The 22922-nt window shown below is 46.1% G+C and overlaps 1 protein-coding gene across 4 annotated transcripts in view; it reads right to left on the reverse strand.

Annotated features, from left to right (window-relative positions):
- ADAMTSL4 (ADAMTS like 4) overlaps positions 1 to 22922 on the reverse strand; it is an 85521-nt gene that overhangs the window by 43809 nt on the left and 18790 nt on the right. For 3 of the 4 annotated variants that reach the window (XM_079957892.1, XM_079957894.1, XM_079957891.1), the window contains 2 exons: positions 14042 to 14221; positions 1554 to 1629 (listed from right to left, as the gene is read on the reverse strand). In XM_079957892.1, the coding sequence (XP_079814018.1) occupies positions 1554 to 1629; positions 14042 to 14073 (108 nt within the window). In that variant the 5' untranslated portion in view covers positions 14074 to 14221. Of the gene's footprint in view, positions 1 to 1553; positions 1630 to 14041; positions 14222 to 17327; positions 17416 to 22922 lie in introns of those variants that run through there. The other variant, XM_079957893.1, reaches the window with a different exon arrangement.

Raw genomic sequence — 22922 nt, forward strand, 5'->3', positions numbered from 1 at the left:
CTCAATACTTCTTATTCACGAACGTTATCCCCACACTGTTAAAAGTGCAGGGCTCCTTACGTCAGCCATGATCTTCACAACTGAGCTGTCCAGATAGGTCTGGAATATGTCCATTTCACAGGTTATGGGGATGAGGCTAAAGGCTGATAATGCTCAGGAACTGCATTATCAATTTTCAAGGGATGCGGGTGGCGCTGTGGGTTAAACCACAGAGCCTAGGACTTGCCAATCAGAAGGTTGGCGGTTCGAATCCCTGTGACGGGGTGAGCTCCCATTGCTCGGTCCCTGCGCCTGCCAACCTAGCAGTTCGAAAGCACCTCAAAGTGCAAGTAGATAAATAGGTACTGCTCCGGTGGGAAGGTAAACGGCGTTTCCGTGCGCTGCTCTGGTTCGCCAGAAGCAGCTTCGTCATGCTGGCCACATGACCAGGAAGCTGTACACTGGCTCCCTCGGCCAATAAAGTGAGATGAGCGCCGCAACCTCAGAGTCAGCCACGACTGGACCTAATGGTCAGGGGTCCCTTTACCTTTCCAGCTTTTATTATTATTATTGTAGAACAAATAAGAGCCTTGATTACAATTGAGGCCAATGTTTAGGCCTCCGGATGCAACAGGGCTCCCTTTTAACCTTCCAGAAATAGCCGGAGTCTTGATTTTCCCATCACTGAAAAAGGATTTCCCCAAAGTGTGGAGTGAGGGGGCCTTGAGCTCGTTTATTATAGCTCCTGCCCACCATTAAAGTTTCCTGGTTGCCTTGCTCCGGCTTCAACAGAGGCAGGAAAAACAAACAAGAAAGTTAAAAATAACAGTTCTATTAATGCGGCAAAAGCCTTCACACAGCTCTATAACAAATTTTGTTTTGCAGATAATAAAACTGTGTGTGTGTTTGTGTGCCCCCTGTTCTTGCAGGGAGGAAAAGAGAACGCTATTTCAACAAGCCGAATCCACCCGCTGCTGCTTCTTATGTCCATTTTACAGATGGGGAAAACTGAGGGCTGGAAGGCCACTTAACCCGTATCCAGAGGCTGAGTGACTCAGGCAGTCCTCATGTTGAAAAGAGCAAAAAGAACTTGTGGACTTCCAAAGAAGATGAACGCTGGAAGATTCAGAGCAGATAAATGAAAAAGACCTTTTTAATCCAGCACATAGTTAAACTATGGAACTCACTGCTGCAGGACACCAACTTGGATGGCTTTAAAAGAGAACTGGACATAGTCAAGGAGGGGAGAGCGTTGCTAGTGCGCTTCTGGCTGGCCACTCTGTGAACAGGATACTGGACTTGTTCCCTTGGCCTGATCCAACTGAGCTCCTCTGATGTCCTTAATGCAATCAGATTGCAGGCAATCAGATTACCAAACTCCAAGTCGCTAGTCCTCACTTTTCCGAGTTCTCATGCTGTCAATCTCCGGCTCCCTATTCTTATTCTCCGTCCAGAACTTTTGCAAAGGTTAACCGCCTTCACTTGGGGAATCGATTTCTCCAAGCGAAGGTAGTTAATCTTTGCAAAAAAAGATCTTTGCTCGCGAGTAAGCCCATTGCTGCAGACTGACTCACCTTCTCGGCGGCTTGGCAGAGGCTGGCCATCAACATCATCGCGGAGACAGTCAAGGAGATGGAAGCCAAGGGAAACCTGGAAAGGAAAACAAGGCAGTGATGGTCAGGGAGCTGCTGCTTTTGGGCGAGGCAGGAAGATGGCGGCTTTTGCTGAGTCAGGCAGGCTCTCCAGGAAAGTTCCTGAGCAAAGCATGATGGGAATATCCCTGCTTTTAATGCCCCATCGCTTTATAGTCAAGGAGGACCCGTTCACTGAACACAGGAAGGTTCACTGCAAGCTGTGGAGGTCTTGCACTCACTGCTGAATCTAATTAATAATACAGCGGTACCTTAATTGCAGCCAGACAGGTTACAGCGAATAACTGGAAAAATGCAGAAGAGCTAGGGGTGAACCATTGGAGGGAAAAATTGAAAAATATTATAATCTTAGAAAACCTAACTGTGAAGATACATAGAATGAAAGGGTTTAAAGTCAGTGAGAAGGAGGAGGATTGGTTTCAGAAGATATTGAATTATTTGGGCAGGTCTGAACAAACTGTGGCAATTAAAATGTTAAAAGTTAAATAAACTTTGTGGAGGGAGGAGTGTTAAGGTATACAGAATTGTACATATGGTTGATTTGAATATGTTATTAATGATTATGTATACCTAATGTATCAGCCACCTGGGGGTTTTCACTGTTTGTTTTCACTGTTTGCGGTTTGGTTGTTGGTAAAAAAAAATAAAAATACAGTGGTACCTTGGTTTAAGAACAGCTTAGTTTATGAACAACTTGGATTAAGAAAAAAGCTGCAATCCCGGAAGTAGGTGTTTTGGTTTGTGGCCTTGGTTTAAGAACACGTTTCGCTTCCTGTTGAGTGTGTTGTAAATTGAGTCCCCCGCTGCTATGGGAAAGCACGCCTTGGTTTAAGAACGCTTTGGTTTAAGAACGGACTTCCGGAATGGATTAAGTTCGTAAACCAAGGTACCACTGTAATAATAATATTTTTAAAAATCAGACCTTCAAGGGAAAACATAGCCATTGTGGTTAGCAGTCATTGGTAGTCATGTAATAAACATCCATGGTTTTTCTCTGTGAAGAACTAGCATTAGAGGCAAATACACACCCATTCAGATCCAAAAATGCCTATTTGCACCCAGAGGCGGTATTTCGGGACACCCAGGTTTCGGGATGTTCTTACCACTGATCTTTGGTAATCCTGGGATTGTTTTCTCCAAAACAAGGTTAAAAAGCGGGGTAAAATGTTTTCATTAAATTGGAAGTGGCCCTACAGGTCTGGCTTGGCGACAACTCGCATCATCCCTAACCACTGAGCGCCGCTGCCTGCCCGGCGCTGGAGTACAAGGCTCTCTGAGGGCGCTGCGTTGGCTATTGCGAGACCATCTGGGGTAGGTGGAGAAAGGAATGCGCCTTAAAACCAGCTCAGCATCTTCTGTCCCTATGATTTAATCGTACATAAGAAAACTCCCTTTTGAAAGCTGGCTGTGAGGAAGATCTCACGCCGGGACCACTGACTTCAGCGCTTCCCCCCGCTGCGTCAAGGCAGATTCCAAGCAGCGAGAGCTTTGCTGGCCTCCGAGTCTCTCGCTCGCATCCCCTTCCCGGGGGATCCTCATCAGCCGTACAACGGTTATGTCACCAGGCACCGAGATCGAATCAGTCGCTGGCTGCCACGGCACCAGCACATCAGAGCCAGAGGGTGGTGGGGGATATCTGGCGGGTGAAACTATGGGCGCTTCTTTGCTCAGAGAGCACCGGGGCCCTTTGATGGAAGCCCAGACAGATGGGCAGGGTATAAATAATAAATTATTATTATTATTATTATTATTATTATTATTATTATTATTATTTCCATCCTTTTGCCTCTACTAGGCCAGCTCCCTCCCTCCATTCTGCATTTGTACGGAATTGATCTCTTAGTGTGGAACTTTGGAACTCCCTGGCTACTGATGAAAATATTTATATCTAGATTTATATCTAGATGCTAGGATAGAGATAAGGAAAACAGGAAGACACAATGAGAGGTAAAGGAGGTGCTGTGGAATTGGTGGAAGTCAGTGTTTGTTTTTCTTTTTAGTGTTTATATTATTAACTTATAAGATACGGATTTGGGTTTTTTTGTATGTTGGTTTTTGTGTTTTGTTTATTGATATTTTTCGTGTTGTTGTTGTTGTGTGGAAAATACTAATAAAATTTTAAAATATATTTAAAAAGAAAGAAAGAAAATGTTTGTCGAACTCGATGCTGGGGATAACCAGCACACTAAAACAAAACAACATACATGACATTAATTTGGGCACCTTCCATGGCTCAGGTATAGTAGATCGGTCAATCTTAAGAAAACCCTTCCTGACAGACTGAAAAGGCTAATGTGTACTAGAGATGAAGGACACCTGCAAATTTCTCTCAGTCTCTCATTTCAAGTTCAATTCTCCACACCAGTTTGCGATTTTGTTTTTAACTCCTCACAAAAACTCCTCAGCATTGTACGGGGCTGGGTTAGAATGACCCCTTTATTCCCTTACGACTCTACAAATTGTGAATTTAGTGTGAATTTCTCATACCGCGCACATTTCTGATGCAATTTTGCCCAACGGACACATTTTTTCCCCAAAGCCATTTCACCTTATACGATGCATTTTCGTTTCGCATTTTCACTAGAACCCACGTCGGAACATGATTTCACCGAACGGACACGCTTTTGCAAAGCGACGACACCCAATTTGACGCATTCTTCCTGTATTATTTCCACATTTCACCTTAGTTATATGCATTTTTCAATACTTGCCTGGAAAAACTGCCCTGCAAAATTCAGAGAAATGCAGATTTCCAGGAAGTGCTTCGGTTCACATACCCGTTTCGGAAATTGCAGATTAGACAGTTTTGCTTTTAACTGCAGATTTAAATCAAAATTTCTTCCCCAAAGAAATTTTCACGAGAGCCACCCCAGTTTCACCCTTGGGGCACCTGCCCTCCCACCACAAACTTTCTGGCTCCAATCCTTTCCTATACAGAGGTCAACAGGCTGCCCTGTCCTTTTGCTGAAGTGAGTCACTTACTAAGGGGGGGGGGCAGGCTGTTCTCACCTTCCCCATCTCTCCTGAAAAATCCCCCATCGTGCACAAAAGGAGGCAAGGGGAACGAGCGTGCAACAGTTTTATTACCCTGTGTGACCGCCAAGAGATTCTCGCGGCAGGCCAAGGATGAGTCAGAGGCTGGCTCAGATGGGTAGCCAGCATTGTCACCAACCAGATTGGGGCAAAACAACCCCCACAAGTAAAAGTCTGTTCCCCCCCCCCACGCCCGGAGATCAACCTACGCAAGCAGGAATCAGGTGCCACAAAAGCAAGCGAAGCTGACTCACTCAGGGAGGCGGCTGTGGAACGTCTTTCCCCCGGGGGGCGCTTTTTAATTATTATTTTTTTGCAAGGGAGAAAAAAGTTGGACAGGAATTTGGTGGGGATGTTTGCAGAGGTTGTCCTGGCTCAGGACGGAGCCCGTGACGATGAGACAGCCCTCGGAGTTTCTTCCAACAGAGCAATAAAAGAACGCTCTCTTCTCTAATGCGCGCACACATGGTTCTGTACTCAGTGCGCAGCGCATTAATCCGTCAACATGCACCTTGCAGAGAGCGGCTGACACTAAAACTATTTTCCTGTTCAGCAGCTTTCAATGCTGTTTGGACTTTCAGTTGTTGTTTAAATTTTTTATTTATGCTTTTCAGGTCGATACATTTCACTGATTTTACAATCATTTTGACATTTCAAAGCTTGACTTCCTTCCCCCTCTTTCTGCGGTTCCTCAAATTTATTTTTAGTATCTTCTGCATCTCCTAATTAACTTAATTTGCTCATTTATTCATCTTTTTTAAAGAAATGCTCTTACGAAACTGCAGGTTATTACAATAACCCTGCCAATGTTTTTATCTGTTTACAATTTATCCGTAAATATTCAGTAAACCATTCCATTCTTTTACAAAAAGTTTGCTCTCTTGATTTCTTATTCTTCCAGACTTTCAGTTGTTTTTTAACGTGCCCTCAAAACTAGTTCTCTTCCGCAAGAGAGAGATGGTGGTAGCGTAGTGGTTATGTCCAAAGTCCGTTTTGGGGGCCTAATCTGGCCCGTCGGTCGGTATAATCTGGCCCCTGTGGAAGTTAATTTCTGGGCTAAAATCCTTTAAAAAAACCCCTCAACACCTTCAGTCCTAAAAGAAGCTCAGCAACTTTGATCGACCCCCACGGCCCTTCACTTCATCAACTCTGGCCCTCTTTGAAAAAAGTTTGGACACCACTGAGTGTTGGACCCAAGAGACATGAATTCAAATCCACTTGGCTCACTGGGAGCTCACTGGGGGGGGGTGACCCTTGGGGGCTGCCAGTCACTGCCTCTCTCAGCCTGACCTACCTCACAGGGTTGCTGTGGGGATTAAATGTCGAGGTGGAGAACGGCGTCTGTGGCAACCTCTTTATTTGTGAAGTGGAAACTTAATTTAGAGAATCCATGGTCACAACAGCATCTTAAAATCAGAGACATCACCTTGCCAACAAAGGTCCATATAGTTAAAGCTATGGCTTTCTCAGTAGTGATGTATGGAAGTGAGAGCTGGACCATAAAGAAGGCTGATTGCCGAAGAATGGATGCTTTTGAATTCTGGTGCTGGAGGAGACTCTTGAGAGTCCCATGGACTGCAAGAAGATCAAACCTCTCCATTCTGAAGGAAATCATCCCTGAGTGCTCACTGGAAGGACAGATCCTGAAGCTGAGGCTCCAAGACTTTGGCCACCTCATGAGAAGAGAAGACTCCCTGGAAAAGACCCTGATGCTGGGAAAGACGGAGGGCTCAAGGAGAAGGGGACGACAGAGGACGAGATGGTGGGACAGTGTTCTTGAAGCTACCAGCATGAGTTTGACCAAACTGCGGGAGGCAGTGGAAGACAGGAGTGCCTGGCGTGCTCTGGTCCATGGGGTCACGAAGAGGCGGACACGACTAAACGACAATAACAACAACATGGTCACAAGGTGTGATGAATGGTGGCTTTAGCTGGGGTTCAGTAAGGGCAATTGCCTAGAACATACGTTCTACCTCTCCTGTCAGGGGCAGAATTTGAGGGAATCACAGAGCACCACTGTTATGCCCAGCTCCTGCTCTAGGACTATCCAATTTGGGCACCTGCCTGGCCGCAGGGAGAAGAGGTTTCCATAATACAAGTGCCCTGCGTTGGCCCGATCCAGCCGCTGAATGACCCTTCTTGTATTCTGATTTTTTAATGGATATATGGAGCCTCCCTGTTTCAAGGCAGTATACCTTGAATCAAGGCGATCAAGGCCAAATTGGAGAATCTAAATCTTGGAGGAAAGTTCTTTAGCCCATTTCTGCTACATGAGATTCCAGGAACATAAGAATAGGGGGAGGTACTGGATCAGGGCAAAAGGAGCCCTGTTCTCACAGCAGCCAAATGCCCCCAAGAACCTAGGGATCTAGGTAGACTGCCTCTGGGCCTGGAGGTTCCATCAGAAGAGCCCTGGAGCTAGGCCACCTAGTCCAGTAATCCTGTCCTCCTAGGGCAGGGGTCAGCAACCTAAGGCCCATGGGCCAAAAGCGGCCTGCGGAGGTTGTTTGACTGGCCCACGAGCCGCTCCCAAACCAAGATACCAGCGCAGCGACTCGCTTCCGTGGCACCAGAAATCGCATCTGTGCAGGCGTGAAAATTGCGCCTGCACATGCGCAGACATCAAAAATCATGGGCACGGGCACGATCCGGTCCACGGAGGGATCTCCATAGAACCGATCCGGCCCAGGAAAGATAAACCTTGCTAACCCCCATCCTAGGGGTCAACTAGGGAAACTCGCAAGCATGATCTGAGTGCAACTGCAATTTTCGTTTCCCTGACGATCCCCAGAAACTATTCTCATCCAGTGGCATTTACTGCCTCCAGCACAGGAGGTGGGACACAGCCATCATCACTCATGCACAACCTGTGGTTTTGGGGAGGGGAAAGGCCCTTTCCCCAGAAACGTCGACCTGGGTGGCACAATTTTCAAAGCAGCTTTCTCAACAGGCTTCACTGACCACGCGGCAAAATTGTCACCAAACATCGTAAACGTCACTCTTGGCTAGCAAACAACCCGGGGAGCAGAGAACAAGCACTTGTGAAAATATAACGGGTGCGCAGACATTCGGCTCTTTTGTGCATGTTTGGCTTTGTTGTTGCGTTGGGTGGGAGGGTACGGGACATGGTCCCAGGCCTCTGTCGCACGGGGCGGGAAAATGCTTTCATTCCCCGTCAGGCCTTCTTGGAACTGAGATTGTGATCTGTCTCAAAATTCAGCGTTCTGTCTCTCTGCTCCTAAAATAATTCCTTCTTTATGACAGGTCAACTCTCCCTTTGATTATTACGATTGCAGAGGTCCCACGCAGCTTGGAAGAGAGATAAGTTATTTCCACAAACAAGAAGTCTCTTGAGAAGGGGGAGAGTTCAGCCTCTCTGCATTTGATCGCTCCAAAGCCAAAGGCTCGCGAGGGCAGGAAACTATGCTCTCCAGACAGGGTGGGACCTGGCGGGCAGCCACGAGGGCCAACTGTTGAAAAGTGTGGCAGGAAATGTTCTCCCAGGAGGGACCTGGCAATCCTGGTCCAGGCCGCCCAACCAGAGCTGATGGGCCACAGGCAAGCTGTTCTGGAAGCTTCCGAGATGCCCACCAATCAAAACCCGAATTCGGGGTTCGATTCCCGCCCCCCCCCCCCGCAAGCCGGCCATTTTGAACCGCCCAACCCATTTCAAGAGTTCGCCAGGATTTTTGCTCCCAGAAACTTTTCACTGGAGGTCCTGCAAATACACAAAGTATATTTACTGGAGGGTGGGGGGAGGAACTAGTTCGCTGAAATAGTTCAGACATCCCATTTGGGGTTAGTAGCATGTTCCCAATCAACCATGTTCTTCGACATTAACTTTGTTGGACTGGTCATGTCATGTGGATGCCTGATGATCGTCTTCCAAAGCAACTCCTCTATTCTGAACTTAAAAATGGAAAGCGTAATGCTGGTGGTCAACAAAAGAGGTTTAAAGACTCTCTCAAGGCATATCTAAAAAAATGTAGTATAAACACCAACAATTGGGAAACACTGGCCTGTGAGCGCTCTAGTTGGAGAACAGCCTTTACCAAAGGTGTCATGGGCTTTGAAGACACTCGAACTCAGGACGCAAGGGAGAAATGTGCTAAGAGGAAGGCGTGCTTGGCAAATCCACACCGTGATCAACTCCGGCCCGGAAACCAATATCCTCACTGTGGAAGGACGTGTGGATCCAGAATTGGCCTAGATTTGCGCTGCCTAGATAGTTTGGAGCATCTATTGGCTAAGGCAGGAAGTATTGTGTGGCAAGAAGATTAAAGGGCAATCAAATAAACATTTAAACATTTCAGTGAAGTACAGTCGTACCTTGGTTCTTGAACGCCTTGTGACTTGTTATGTTTTGGCTCCCAAACGACGCAAACCCGGAAGTGAGTGTTCCAGTTTGCGAACTTTTTTTGGAAGCCGAATGTCCAACATGGATTCCAATTGAGTGCAGAAAGTTCCTGCAGCCAATCAGAAGCCGTGCTTTGGTTTCCGAACGTTTTCGGAAGTCGAACGGACTCCCGGAATGGATTAAGTTTGAGAACCAAGGTACCACTGTACAGCAGAGTGTTAATAAGTCTCCAATTAGACCTAATATAAATGAGATTACCTGGAAAAAGCAAGCTCACAGCTCTCACTGAGTCTGTATACATACTTCAGGCACGTGTATAAGAGGCTTGTTTATAATTATATTTTGGGAGTGATTCATGTTCTTATGTAGCGATTTTGCTTTATACTTTCTGAATGTCCCATGAATCAAGCCCTGCTAAGGGTTTTTATTTTTTCTCTTCTGATGTATTTCTTAGCAATAAAAAATTCGGTGTGGTGCGAGCAAGTTTTTCTCTGCAAGTGTGGCCTAGAGAAAATAAGTTTTAGAACCACTGGCCTACGATGTTTAATTTACTTTCTTAAACCCTGGAGATCTGCTGTAGACGAACTCTGCATACCCATCATGTGTCCCGGAAAAAAACATTTTTTCGCATGAGATTGTGGCTGCCATTTTGGGTGCTGTGTTATCACGAGCCCTGGCACTGCGCTCTTGCCCCGTAAAAAAGCATTTTGGGTAGGGGCAAAATCACGGCATGGGTCATGTGACTTGACCAGGAAGACGTGTGTCCTGGTTTTCGATCTGAAAAGGCTCCACAGAAAGCCCTTTGCTGTGTTCCTATTTAAATCAGCCCTCTATTCCGAACAACGAGGACTGGAACCTTAGCTTCATTTTAAGGGGAAGGCCCTGTAGCTCAGCGGGAGAGTATTTGCTTTGCATGCATAAGGTCCCGGGTTCGAAACCCACCAGCCTCCCCAAGTAGGGCTGGGAATGTCCCCTGGAAAGAGCAGCTGCCAGTCTGAGTTGACAATACTTAGCTAGGCAGACCTCCTGATAATGTTTATATAATGTTTTTGGCCAAATTAAACAGCAGTTGGCTGCCGTTTTACAACACCCACCTAACAGTAGGGCCGGCCCCAGATTCCCCTATAGAAAAATAAGCAGGGAAATGGGCCAAATTATCTTCTGAAATTCTCTGCCACTCGCCAATTATGAAAGCCCTCCGATTTCAGAGGAAGGTTGCAGAAGATACTACCCCACCCACCAAAGAAAACCCCCTCATTTCCTTTTTTTAAAAAAAGAAAAGCTGTTGCTACGCCATCTGGACTGCATATGCTTTGGGGTAGGAAACGCTAAACAATTCCTGGCTCCCCCCACATCACGCAGATGGACCCCACCAGGAGAGAGGCATCTGGTGGACTCGAACCCCAGCTGGGGGGGGGGTCTTCTGGTTGTGCCCCGTGAGCTTTCAGTGGGAATTCTCTGCCTGAAATGCGTGAAAAGGAATCCCGTAAATCTTGGTGGGGAAAAAGACAAACACCCTTTTCCTTTGCGTGACCCCAAGAGGTCACACTAGGGGCTGTGGGACCTGTGCCCCCCCCCACTTCCAGCTCCTGTCATCATCCTAGACCAAATGCGGCCCTCAAACTCCCAAATGTGGCCCTCAAGCAGTCTCTGTCTGGCCCTCGCATCTCACCTTTTGATACGTGCTCCCTCAACTGCATCGACCTGTGGAGCCAGCGCCACATAATATCCGTTCTGCGTTTGCAAGAAATTGACCTAAACTTTGGAACTCCCTGCCACTTGATGCCTTTTCTATACTCTTTTCTTCAACGCCTGCTTAAAATGCAGTCATTTAGGCAAGCCTGCCCCCAGATGCGTAGAATTTGAGGGGTTTAAATCTGTTTTGTTGTTGTTGTTGTTGCTTTCTGTTAACTTTAAATACCTTTAAAAGTTCTGAACTTTTCCCAGGTGGGTGATTTCAATACTTCTTGCAAATGGCTGAGAGGTTTTGCTACAGTCAAAGTGGTATTCTGCTAAATAAAGGGATTAATAATGAACATTATTGAAAAGTTGAGACATCACCTTGCCAACAAAGGTCCGTATAGTTAAAGCTATGGTTTTCCCAGTAGTGATGTATGGAAGTGAGAGCTGGACCATAAAGAAGTCTAATCACTGAAGAATGGATGCTTTTGAATTCTGGTGCTGGAGGAGACTCTTGAGAGTCCCATGGACTGCAAGAAGATCAAACCTCTCCATTCTCAAGGAAATCAGCCCTGAGTGCTCACTGGAAGGACAGATCCTGAAGCTGAGGCGCCAATACTTTGGCCACCTCATGAGAAGAGAAGACTCCCTGGAAAAAACCCTGATGTTGGGAAAGATGGAGGGCACAAGGAGAAGGGGACGACAGAGGACGAGATGGTTGGACAGTGTTGTCGAAGCTACGAAGATGAGTTTGACCAAACTGCGGGAGGCAGTGGAAGACAGGAGTGCCTGGCGTGCTCTGGTCCAGGGGGTCATGAAGAGGCGGACACGACTAAACGACTAAACAACAACAACAATGAACATTGCTGCCTCCATTTTGTTTTCAGGGGAAAAGAATGAATTTGTCCATTGCCTTGCAATTAGGGCCGTTGGGGGGCGGGGGGGGGGGGGAGTTGTCGAAGCAGATCAGGGCAACACCTGGACCGCGTCTGCTATCTTTGCCCCGCAGGGAAGGTTGTTACCTGAAACACTCCAGACAAGAGAGGAAATCAATAAATACCAGGGCGCACCTGGCTGGCTTCTGCTTCTGGGGGCGAGAGATGGATTCCTTTCTGACCCTGCCAAAATCTATGCCCAGAAGCCTTTTAAACACAAGCACACACACACAGAAAGACCTCAAACTGCCTCAGTACAAAAATGCCACAAACCAGGAATATGTGGGGAGGCAGGGCAAGTTTCTAGTTCTCGTGAAACAAAAACAAAAAGCAGAAACAAAAGCCCAGAGAGGTAAGGGTCACTTTTTTCAAAATCCAGGCTCCCCAAACAGAACATGCTAAAAGACTGGCTTTACTGGCCATTGATTGACATCCTATGCCCTTTTAATTTTTTATTTTATTTTATTCTGATTATGGATTTTGTGGTTTTATATTTTGACTTTATTCTGTAAACCGCCCTGAGAGCTGCGGGTACAGGGCGGTATATAATTTCAATAAATAAACAATAGAAGTCGTACCAATCAAAGGAAAAGGTATTGCAAAAAAAAACCCCTCTGGATATTGCTGAAATGGTCAAATTAATAGGCAAAGAGTTGCAGGGGTTCCGCAGGGAGACTGGGTCCAGCCCTCTGGCTGAACTCGCCATAAAACAGGCTCCGTTTATTGTACGTTTGGAAAACCCTTTGGAAAGCAGGGCAATTTAAATAAACTCGTATGTAGAAATAAGAGCATTCTTATTTAAATAAATGCATATGTGGGATTAAACGCACTCTTGCAAATTGTTTAAATAAGTGCATATGCGGGGACTTTGTTATTCCAGATTCCCTTTCTCCTGTTAAATCTCTTTCCCAGTTGCTTAGCCCTAATTCTCAGTGCTAAGTCTGTATAACTGCCACAGTCACCCACCCCCTGGCTGAAGCCTTAGCCTCCCTTTCCAACTTTCCTCTGTTTATTTTTATTTATCGTGACATTTATAGCCATCCTTTTCCTCCAAGGAGCTAGAGGAGCAGATCCTCTTCCTTTCCTTTTTCAGAACAACAACCCTGTGAGGTAGGCTCAAGGTTGAGAGACCATAATTCCAGGAAGGCCTCATGAAAGCTACTTGATAATGGACAACTGTGAGGGTCTGCAATGCCTTTTTAAAGGATTTTTTAAAAGGTAAAGGGACCCCTAACCATTAGGTCCAGTCGTGACTGACTCTGGGGTTGTGGTGCTCATCTCGCTTTATTGGCCGAGGGAGCCGGCGTACAGCTTCCGGGTCATGAGACCAGCATGACTAAGCCGCTTCTGGCGAACCAGAGCAGCACACAGAAACGCCGTTTACCTTCCCACCGGAGCGGGACCTATTTATCTACTTGCACTTTGACGTGCTTTCGAACTGCTAGGTTGGCAGGAGCAGGGACCGAGCAATGGGAGCTCACCCTGTCACGGGGATTCGAACTGCCGACCTTCTGATTTGCAAGTCCTAGGTTTTGTGGTTTAACGCACAGCGCCACCCGCATCCCTTAAAAGAATTTTAAGTGCTCTCAAATGTTTTTACGTGGTTGGTAAATTGCTTTTAGATAGTTTTAAGGATTTTTAAAAAAGTTTTAAACACATTTTTGCTTACTTTTAAACCCTATTGTTTTAACACACTTGTGTTTGATGCCCTTATCTCTTTTGGGGAGGAAAGGATACAACATACTTATTTATCTATTTCATAAAATTTGTTTTATGATAGTTAAAAAAAAGCGGTTTACTAAAAAAAAGAACAGAACAAGTAAAAAGCAACAACCAATTCAGAACAACAACTTAAAACCTTCCAAAATAATTAGAACAGACAAGGAGCTAGCTAAAAACCCATGATTTGTTTATTTAGAAAAAAAGGCTAAAATAAATTTTAAAAATGTAGCTGAGCGTGTGAGACTCGAACCCTGGGCTCGCAGGCTCTAAGTCAAACACTCTAATGACTACAATGCGTTAGCCTTTTTGCTCAGTTCTCTCCCTGGCCTCCTTTCCTGCACTGTAAGCGCCATGGGGCAGAGATCTCACGTGTCACAGAAGACTATGCACATATGGAACCCAGGAAGCCGTATTCTAGAGAATCAGACCATGGCATCCCTTTTTCTCCGCCAGCCTTACCGGGATCTGCCAGTGATCAAACCTGGGATCTTTTGCATGCAAAGAAAGTGCTCTACCAGTGGCTTTAAAATAATGCCAAGATTCCAGTCCTCATGTACGGCCTGCACTGGCTGGCAGCAGCTCTCAAGGGTTCAGAGGAGGAGTCTTTCCCTACCTATGGCCCATCCAGACACCCTGCCACCCCAGAACCCCCCCCCCAAAATGAGGGCTGCCCCCTTACTTACCTGCCAATCTGGCCGTGGGTTGCTGACCCCATCGCCTCCTGATTCGTGCCGTCGGTTTAGGGAAGACCAGACCCCTTTCGCAACCTCACCATCTGCGTAGCAGCCTGTTCTCTCTGCCGCAAAGCCCCTCTTCTCCTGGGGTGGGTGGAGACCCCCCAGTTTCAAAACCTTTCCAGCTCCCTAAAGGAACAAATTTTATTTTTTTTAAAAAAAGGAAAATGTCAGCGTTCAAAAGTCAACAACGGAAGCTTGGAACCTCTTTTGTGTGTCTCTGCCACTTTTAAATGTTGACTTATAGAAGTGGGCCTGTAAAAGGGGGCTGGCGGGGGGATTTTGGGGGGGGGGTGGGCTTGCCTCGCTCGTAAAAGCCCCCTGAACGATGCCTGAACTCGTAACCCCTCGTTGACCTTTCCGAAAGGAAGAGGGGGGAAAGCTGACCCAGACTCTTGTTTTGGGTGACTCATAAATCAGTCACTCAGTGCATTTTTTGTTTGGGGGGGGGGGGGTTGAAGAACCAGAAGAGGAAATTGGCTCATAAAAACGTGCAACAGATTCCGATCAAGCAGGCTCCATCGTGCCAACTGCGTTTCACCTCTGTGCCTCAAAGGCTGCATTTTTTTGCAAAACGAAAGAAAGAGGAACCGAGCACTCAGATCTTTTTGGGGACAACCCTTCCGCAGGCAATGAAAAAATATAGAACTCATGTTCAGAGCTGAATTATCCCATACACAAGACTTGCAAAAGAGAAAGAGCAGAATACGGAACCAGGCAATTGTTACAGAAATTCTAAGGTCATATATACCGGTAATAAACGTCCATAAATTTACAAGGCAAACACATACGTAAGTATATAAACCACGTGTCTGAAATAGTACAGGAGAGCAACCCTGAAGCCATTTTGATTCTTCCAGCAACCTCAAATATTCTCCACATTGTCTCTTTGCTCCCAACTCCCGTCTTTAGGGCATATTTGTGTATACCTGGATTCAGGAACTATTGAGCATCTCAAAAGGAATGGCCTGGCTGCCCAGGTAAAGCAATCAGTGACCATTATCAGCTATCTGCCCCTGTGATGTATTTCTGCTGAGGACCACCTCTTTCTGTGATGTATGTATGATATTTTGGGGGGTGGTCTTGAGCTACAGGGGAGGCAATTTCAAAAGCCTTTACTGTATACAGTGGTACCTCGGGTTAAGAACTTAATTCGTTCTGTAGGGCTGTTCTTAACCTGAAACTGTTATTAACCTGAAGCACCACTTTAGCTAATGGGGCCTCCTGCTGCCGCCGGGCTGCCGGAGCACGATTTCTGTTCTCATCCTGAAGCAAAGTTCTCAACCTGAGGTAATATTTCTGGGTTAGCGGAGTCTATAACCTGAAGCGTATGTAACCTGAAGCGTATGTAACCCGAGGTACCACTGAATAAGAGCTCGCACACCAATGTTCCGGGTTCATCTCTTCCCTCCCTGTGTGGGCGGAGCAGGGGACTCTGTTACAACCGTTTAATAAATATCATGCTTACTAGCCGCTTTGCTTCTCAATATTCTCTGATTGGCCTCTATTTTCTCCTACCGATAGAGAACCTACATAAGGACTCTGTACAGACACTTGGATACCCAATAAGGTATATAGGAGCAGTTTTTTCTTATAACACAGAGAACCATAGAATGGTATACAGTGGTACTTTAGTTCTCAAACTTAATCTGTTCCAAAAGTCCGTTCCAAAACCAAAGCATTCCAAAACCAAGGCGTGCTTTCCCATAGAAAGTAATGCAAAATGGATTAATCCGTTCCAGACTTTTAAAAGCAATCCCTAAAACAGCAATTTAACATGAATTTTACTATCTAACAAGACCGTTGATCCATAAAATGAAAACAATAAACAATGTACTGCAGCCACAAAACAAATCAGTCAGTATCTGGACTGGGTTCTACACAGTCACAAAAACAAAAAAAGAGCCACAAAAATGTAAAATAAATAGCAAAAACAGACAGACCTCAGCGTAACACTCAAATCGGAAGTGTGGCACTCACATTGGAATTTTGGCACTCAAATCAGAAGCATAACACTCAAAACGGAGCACATTCAACTTCCGAAAAAAGTTCGCAAACCGGAACACTTACTTCCGGGTTTGCAGTGTTTGGGTCCCAAGTTGTTTGAGTACCAAGGGGTTTGAGAACCAAGGTTCCACTCTCATTGGAAGTCCCACCCCCTGCAATGCAAAAATCTGCCCTAAAGAACTCTTGACAGATGTCCAACTGAGCTCTGTTTCAAAACCTCCAAGAAAGCAGAGTCTCCCAGCTTTATTTTTATGTTTTTAAAAAGTTCGGGCAAGTTTCTGCTTGCCTGGGAGAACCAACTCCACTCTCCACGCCAAGCCACCGTTGTTGGGGTTCTCCTGGCACCCCGAGCCTATTTGGGGGAATGGGGGCGGTGCAAGGGGGAGGCGAGAGGGGGGAAAGCCCCACTGTGCCAGTGTCCTTACATCCTCCAGCAGGACCCATTAGTTGAATTTGGCCCTAGGTTTCAAGTCCTCAGCAACAACCTTCCGACATAAGCTTGGCGCCAACCATCCAGTCGCCTCTTCATTTCATTATATCAACTTGTTTATAAGTCAAAGTCAAAACCTTTATTGCATTAGCATACAGCCATAGCAGGATAAAACCAACTAAAAATGCTATAGACAAGCAACCAAACAAGATTCAAAACGATATTACTGGGGTTATGACATTTAAATTACCCTAAGACAATAATATAAAGATTTAGTTGCCGGCGCCAGGAATCTAGAATGCGGATGAATATAAAGCATATAATGGCCCCAAAATAGGCTCAGCACATTAGGTTAAAAAGGTATGAAAGAATTAAAAGGTAATGAAAGAATTAAAACCGGTCCAGGTCTAGAACACACTACCCAGTCAGAGTAGCCCTGAGTTTCAAGGCCTGCACTATAAAGATTGCCACCCCACGTGATACTTGGGGATTTGCGTCCACAAGAAGCGATTTCAAACAGTCTTCCTTAGATGTGATGGTGGACGGGATCAAGCGGAGGAGCTTAGATCTTATTGGCTCATAAATAGGGCAGTAGGCCGTGGGTATAGAATGGAAACGGGCCATGGTGAACGCTCTTCTCAAATTGGGCTCCGTCAGGTCTATCAAGTAGTTGGCAAGTGATCTTACCACTCATTTATAAAAAATATCATTATTTAACACAAGCTGACACTGAAAAAACGCCTCCCAAGAGCTCCGCTCTCACCTTTCCATCCTCCTCTGAGCATCACCATCACCCACCTGAACCAAAATGTCTCGACGTCGCATGGACCAGTCCCGCTACTGCGGTTATCACAGGATAAAGAGGAGAGACCGGATACCTCCTCTGGCCGGGCGCAAGGTTGTCATGGATCCTCAGAGAGCGACAGCCCTGTGAGGTCTGGGCCCACTCCCTTTGTTTAGTCAAACTTTCCTTAATCCAGTGGCGGGTATTTTTATCCGGCTGGGGACCGTCCAAATCTTTGTTGCATTGGCACCATATGGAGTGGACCGTCCAAATATACCCGCTCACATTCCCCACTTATCTTTCTAAATCAGTTACATCGGCTACATTAAAAAAAAAAAAAAAGCATCCTTGGCTGGGAGTTGTGTAAGGAAAGGTCACCGCTTTGTGGAATCAAAACATGTCTGAAAAGGTCACTGCACCCAAGAGAACGCTCAGCCCAGATGCCAAACTCGCTCTCTCTTCACCTTTTAAAACCCACAGGTTGCTAACGTTAAGTATCACCGTGGAAAGGCAAATTTGCAATGAGAACTAGCAACTTAACAAAGCCATGCTGTTTTATCAAAACACGCCTCGAAGGTCGTTGCACCTGAGTAAGCACCCACCAAACACTCTTTTTTTTTCTTTCTCTCTCTCTCTCTCTCTCTCTCTCTCTCTCTCTCTCTCTCTCTCCTGTTTGTTTAAAACCCATGTTGCTAACACAGCTATCACTACGGGTGTGGAACTTAATTTTTGCACATTTCTTCAGTCTTAAAAATACATTTTGAGGTGTGAGAGATTCAAATTTGCTACTATGTGACCGTGCAACATTTAGCTTGGTAAAACTACATTTGATGAATCATAGAGTCAAAGAATTGTAGTGTTGGAATAGGCCTTGATAATCCTCTAGTCTAATCAACTGAGTTATCCAGATACATCAACTGCTTTTGGAAAACCAAAGAATTTTAATTTTACCTTCTGAAAAGTCTCGTAATGCTGAATCTTAATCATCATCATCATCATATCTGCAAGTACTTGGCAATCATTTTTAATGGTGTCTATGCAACTTTACTCACTGCAGATGGTGACAGCAGTCACAAAATTAAAAGACACCTGCTTCTTGGGAGAACAGCAATGACAAACCTCGACAGCATCTTAAAAAGTAGAGACATCACCTTGCCAACAAAGGTCCGTATAGTCAAAGCTATGGCTTTCCCAGTAGTGATGTATGGAAGTGAGAGCTGGACCATAAAGAAGGCTGATCGCCAAAGAATGGATGCTTTTGAATTCTGGTGCTGGAGGAGACTCTTGAGAGTCCCGTGGACTGCAAGACGATCAGACCTCTCCATTCTGAAGGAAATCAGCCCTGAGTGCTCACTGGAAGGACAGATCCTGAAGCTGAGTCTCCAAGACTTTGGCCCCCTCATGAGAAGAGAAGACACCCTGGAAAAAACCCTGATGTTGGGAAAGATGGAGGGCACAAGGAGAAGGGGACGACAGAGGACGAGATGGTGGGACAGTGTTCTCGAAGCTACGAAGATGAGTTTGACCAAACTGCGGGAGGCAGTGGAAGACAGGAGTGCCTGGCGTGCTCTGGTCCAGGGAGTCACGAAGAGTCGGACACGACTAAACAACATGCAACTTTACAAACATTTTACTTACAAAGCAAAACAAAATTATATCAATTTAACCTACAATTTCTTTTGAATTCTCCACCATCTGCTATCTAAAATCAGATGGAGCTGGTATTGGCTCAAGGCAATGAATGCCCCACCTTTTTTGGAATCCGAAAACTGAAAAACACAACACGCCCAAATGCCACACTGTTTTAATCAACTTCATTGCACTTGCGCCTTAATTTTAGCATTGGCCCAGGGACGTGATTTCTGCCTTTCACAAACACAATCTCCCCCACCCCGAAAAAGCACCCCTGGCACACGAACATTTCAGCAAGCGATGTGGTTTTTAAGGCGAAATGCAACTGGTCTGGGGTTGTGGACTTTGTTGTTGTTTACATCCATGGAAAGTAGCTTTTAAAATCCCTCTTGAAAAAAAGATGTCGCCGGGGGCCTTAAGGACATGGCAGCATCCCCACCCCACCCCCTGCTAATCCGTTCAGCGGGGGCCAAGTGGGCGCAGGCCACAGGTTGGCAGGATCTTGGCAAGGAGCCTAGGAAAGAGAAGGTTGATGGGTAAATCAGATGGGATTGTTTGCAAACAAACGGCCCTCTCCAAGCAAAAGTGCCCTCAGCGGCGAGGCAAACGAAGAACAGAAGCAGAAATCTTTTCACCCAGGAAGTCAAGAAGGGGGGCATAGAGGCTATCTTTTGACCTTCTAATGACCTTCTAAGGATGACAGTTAGCTGGTCCTAAGGCTTTTAATTATTGCGGCATTTCAGCCAGTTTGCAAGCAGAGCCTAGGAGGAGCAGGAGTAGGCGATGGAATTCGATTCAGCTCATGTTTCAAACCAAATCCACCATATCTGCACTTCCGAAAATGTTGAGAACCAGAACGAGGTGGGGTTTTTTTTGGGGGGGGGATGGATATATTAGTGGGAAGTGCACATACAGTGGTACCTCGGGTTAAGTACTTAATTCGTTCCGGAGCTCCGTACTTAACCTGAAACTGTTCTTAACCTGAAGCACCACTTTAGCTAATGGGGCCTCCTGCTGCTGCCGCGCCGCTGGAGCACGATTTCTGTTCTCATCCTGAAGCAAAGTTCTTAACCTGAAGCACTATTTCTGGGTGAGCGGAGTCTGTAACCTGAAGCGTATGAAACCTGAAGTGTATGTAACCCGAGGTACCACTGTATAGATTAATATAAGAGTAAAAATAAAACACAAAACACATTATATCGGGGGAACGGCTTGCAAAAATGTGTTTGTGGGGAGAAGTTTGCACTGCGAGTCCTACATCTGAGGGGGTTGGATGAAATGACTTTTGGAATCGCTTCCAACCCTAAAGTTTCGTGATTCTATGGAAATGCAGAAGAATTTTCAAGAGGCTTTGGGGAAGACTAGCTTAGAATAGAGGAGGAGGAGGAGGAGGAAACAGGGATTAATAGGAGATTTTAGGGCTGTCCTAAAAAATAGCTCCAAAAAGCGCACATACTCTCTCTCTGTATATATATATAAGCTGAACAATATGGCAACCCTAAACAATGAGGACTAGGAGCTTGACATTGATTCTGCACATGCTGCCTCAGTTTACAGAAAGGTGTTTTAAAAAGGGTGAATTGATATCCAGAGGAAGGGAGAAAGAGAGGAGATATATTTCTCTCTGTTTCCCAGCACTCGAGGACAAGATTTGGCATACAGCGGTTAGGACAGGCAAACATCCCAGCAGAATTAAAACACCCAGCCAAAGGAACAGATGAAGGCAGATGTTTTCACATCCAAAACCGTGAGACGAATCACAGATCAGGTTTGGACATGGCCAGCTGTCCAAAAACCTTCTTTGAAAAAGGAGCAATTAAAAGCAACCCTCGAAGCTGCCAAGATCACTGGTGTTGGGGAATATTTTGCATTTTTTTTGAAGTGTGGGGAAACCCTGAAGGAACATTGTTTCTGAAGAACAACTGGTCCTCATTCACTCCCTGTGCAAGAATATTTTGGAAGGCAAATGCAGGATCTTGGCCTCAGGACATGACAAGACCTCGACTGAAATGGAAAGGTCTGGTCATATCAGGTAATGCTTCCCTCTGCCCTCCCCACCCCACAAAAATCAAATCAAATGTAATATATAATATATAATCATCATCATCATCATCTATTTATACCCCACCCATCTGGTGCGGTTTCCCCAGCCACTCTGGGCGGCTTCCAACAGAACACTAAAATAAAATAACCTATTCAACATTAAAAGCTTCTCTAATCTCTAAACAGGGCTGCCTTCAGATGTCTTCTAAAAGTTTTTCTCTTTGACATCTGGTGGGAGGGCGTTCCACAGGGAGGGCGCCACCACCGAGAAGGCCCTCTGCCTGGTTCTCTGTAACTTGGCTTCTTTCAGCAAGGGAACGGCCAGAAGGCCCTCGGAGCTGGACCTCAGTGTCTGGGCAAAACGATGGGGGTGGAGACGCTCCTTCAGGTATACAGGACAAAGGCCATTTAGGGCTTTAAAGGTCAGCACCAACACTTTGAATTGTGCTTGGAAACGTACTGGGAGCCAGTGTAGGTCTTTCAAGACCGGTGTTATATGGTCTCGGCGGCCGCTCCCTGTCACCAGTCTAGCTGCCGCATTCTGGATTGGTTGTAGTTTCCGGGTCACCTTCAAAGGTAGCCCCACGCAGAGCACATTGCAGTAGTCTAAGCGGGAGATAACTAGAGCATGCACCACTCTGGCGAGGCAGTCGGCGGGCAGGAAGGGTCTCATCCTGCGTACCAGATGGAGCTGGTAAACAGCCGCCCTGGACACAGAATATCTCAGAAGCTAGACTCACAAGATGACCAAAAAACCACTACCTTTCAAAGGTAGCCCCACATAGAGCGCATTGCAGTAGTCCAAGCGAGAGATAACTAGAGCATGCAGATGGAGCTGATAAACAGCTGCCCTGGACACAGAATTGACCTGCGCCTCCGTGGACAGCTGCGAGTACAAAATGACTTCCAGGCTGCGCACCCGGTCTTTCAGGGGCACAGTTACCCCCTTCAGGACCAGGGAGTCCTCCACACTAGCCAGCCTCCTGTCCCCCCCAAAAGAGTACTTCTGTCTTGTCATGATTCAACCTCAATCTGTTAGCCGAATTCAAGGTGCTGTTATTAGTATATAGAGCCATTAACAATTTGGGACCAGTTTTTCTGCGAGGTGCCATGTTGGCTGGCAGAACTGGTGCTGCTACAGGTACCATGTTCTGCATTTGGAAGAACTTGATTTTTTCGTGTAACTTTGGAACTCCCTGCCTATTGACATCAGGCAGGCGCCTTTCCTTGTGAATGGGTGTGTGTGTGTGTGTGTGTCGATCACAACTTTTTCTGTGGTTTACTGCTGCAGATCGTGACATGAGTAAAAAGGTCGGCCTAACTTAATATCGCAGGAGATAGAGTCCTGCAATATTAAGTTAGGTCCATATAGTTATAGTTAAACTATAAGGTCCGTATAGTTAAAGCAGAGACATCACCTTGCCAACAAAGGTCCGTATAGTTAAAGCTATGGTTTTCCCAGTAGTGATGTATGGAAGTGAGAGCTGGACCATAAAGAAGGCTGATCGCTGAAGAACGGATGCTTTTGAATTCTGGTGCTGGAGGAGACTCTTGAGAGTCCCATGGACTGCAAGAAGATCAAACCTCTCCATTCTGAAGGAAATCAGCCCTGAGTGCTCACTGGAAGGTCAGATCCTGAAGCTGAGGCTCCAAGACTTTGGCCACCTCATGAGAAGAGAAGACTCCCTGGAAAAGACCCTGATGTTGGGAAAGATGGAGGGCACAAGGAGAAGGGGACGACAGAGGACGAGATGGTGGGACAGTGTTCTCGAAGCTACCAGCATGAGTTTGACCAAACTGCGGGAGGCAGTGGAAGACAGGAGTGCCTGGCGTGCTCTGGTCCAGGGGGTCACAAAGAGGCGGACACGACTAAACGACCAAACAACAACAACAACTTAATATCGCAGGAGATTCCCCATTTTGAACTTCCTTGA

This window comes from Podarcis cretensis (genome assembly GCF_951804945.1).
Source record: "Podarcis cretensis genome assembly, chromosome: 16".
Taxonomy (NCBI): Eukaryota; Metazoa; Chordata; class Lepidosauria; order Squamata; family Lacertidae; genus Podarcis; species Podarcis cretensis.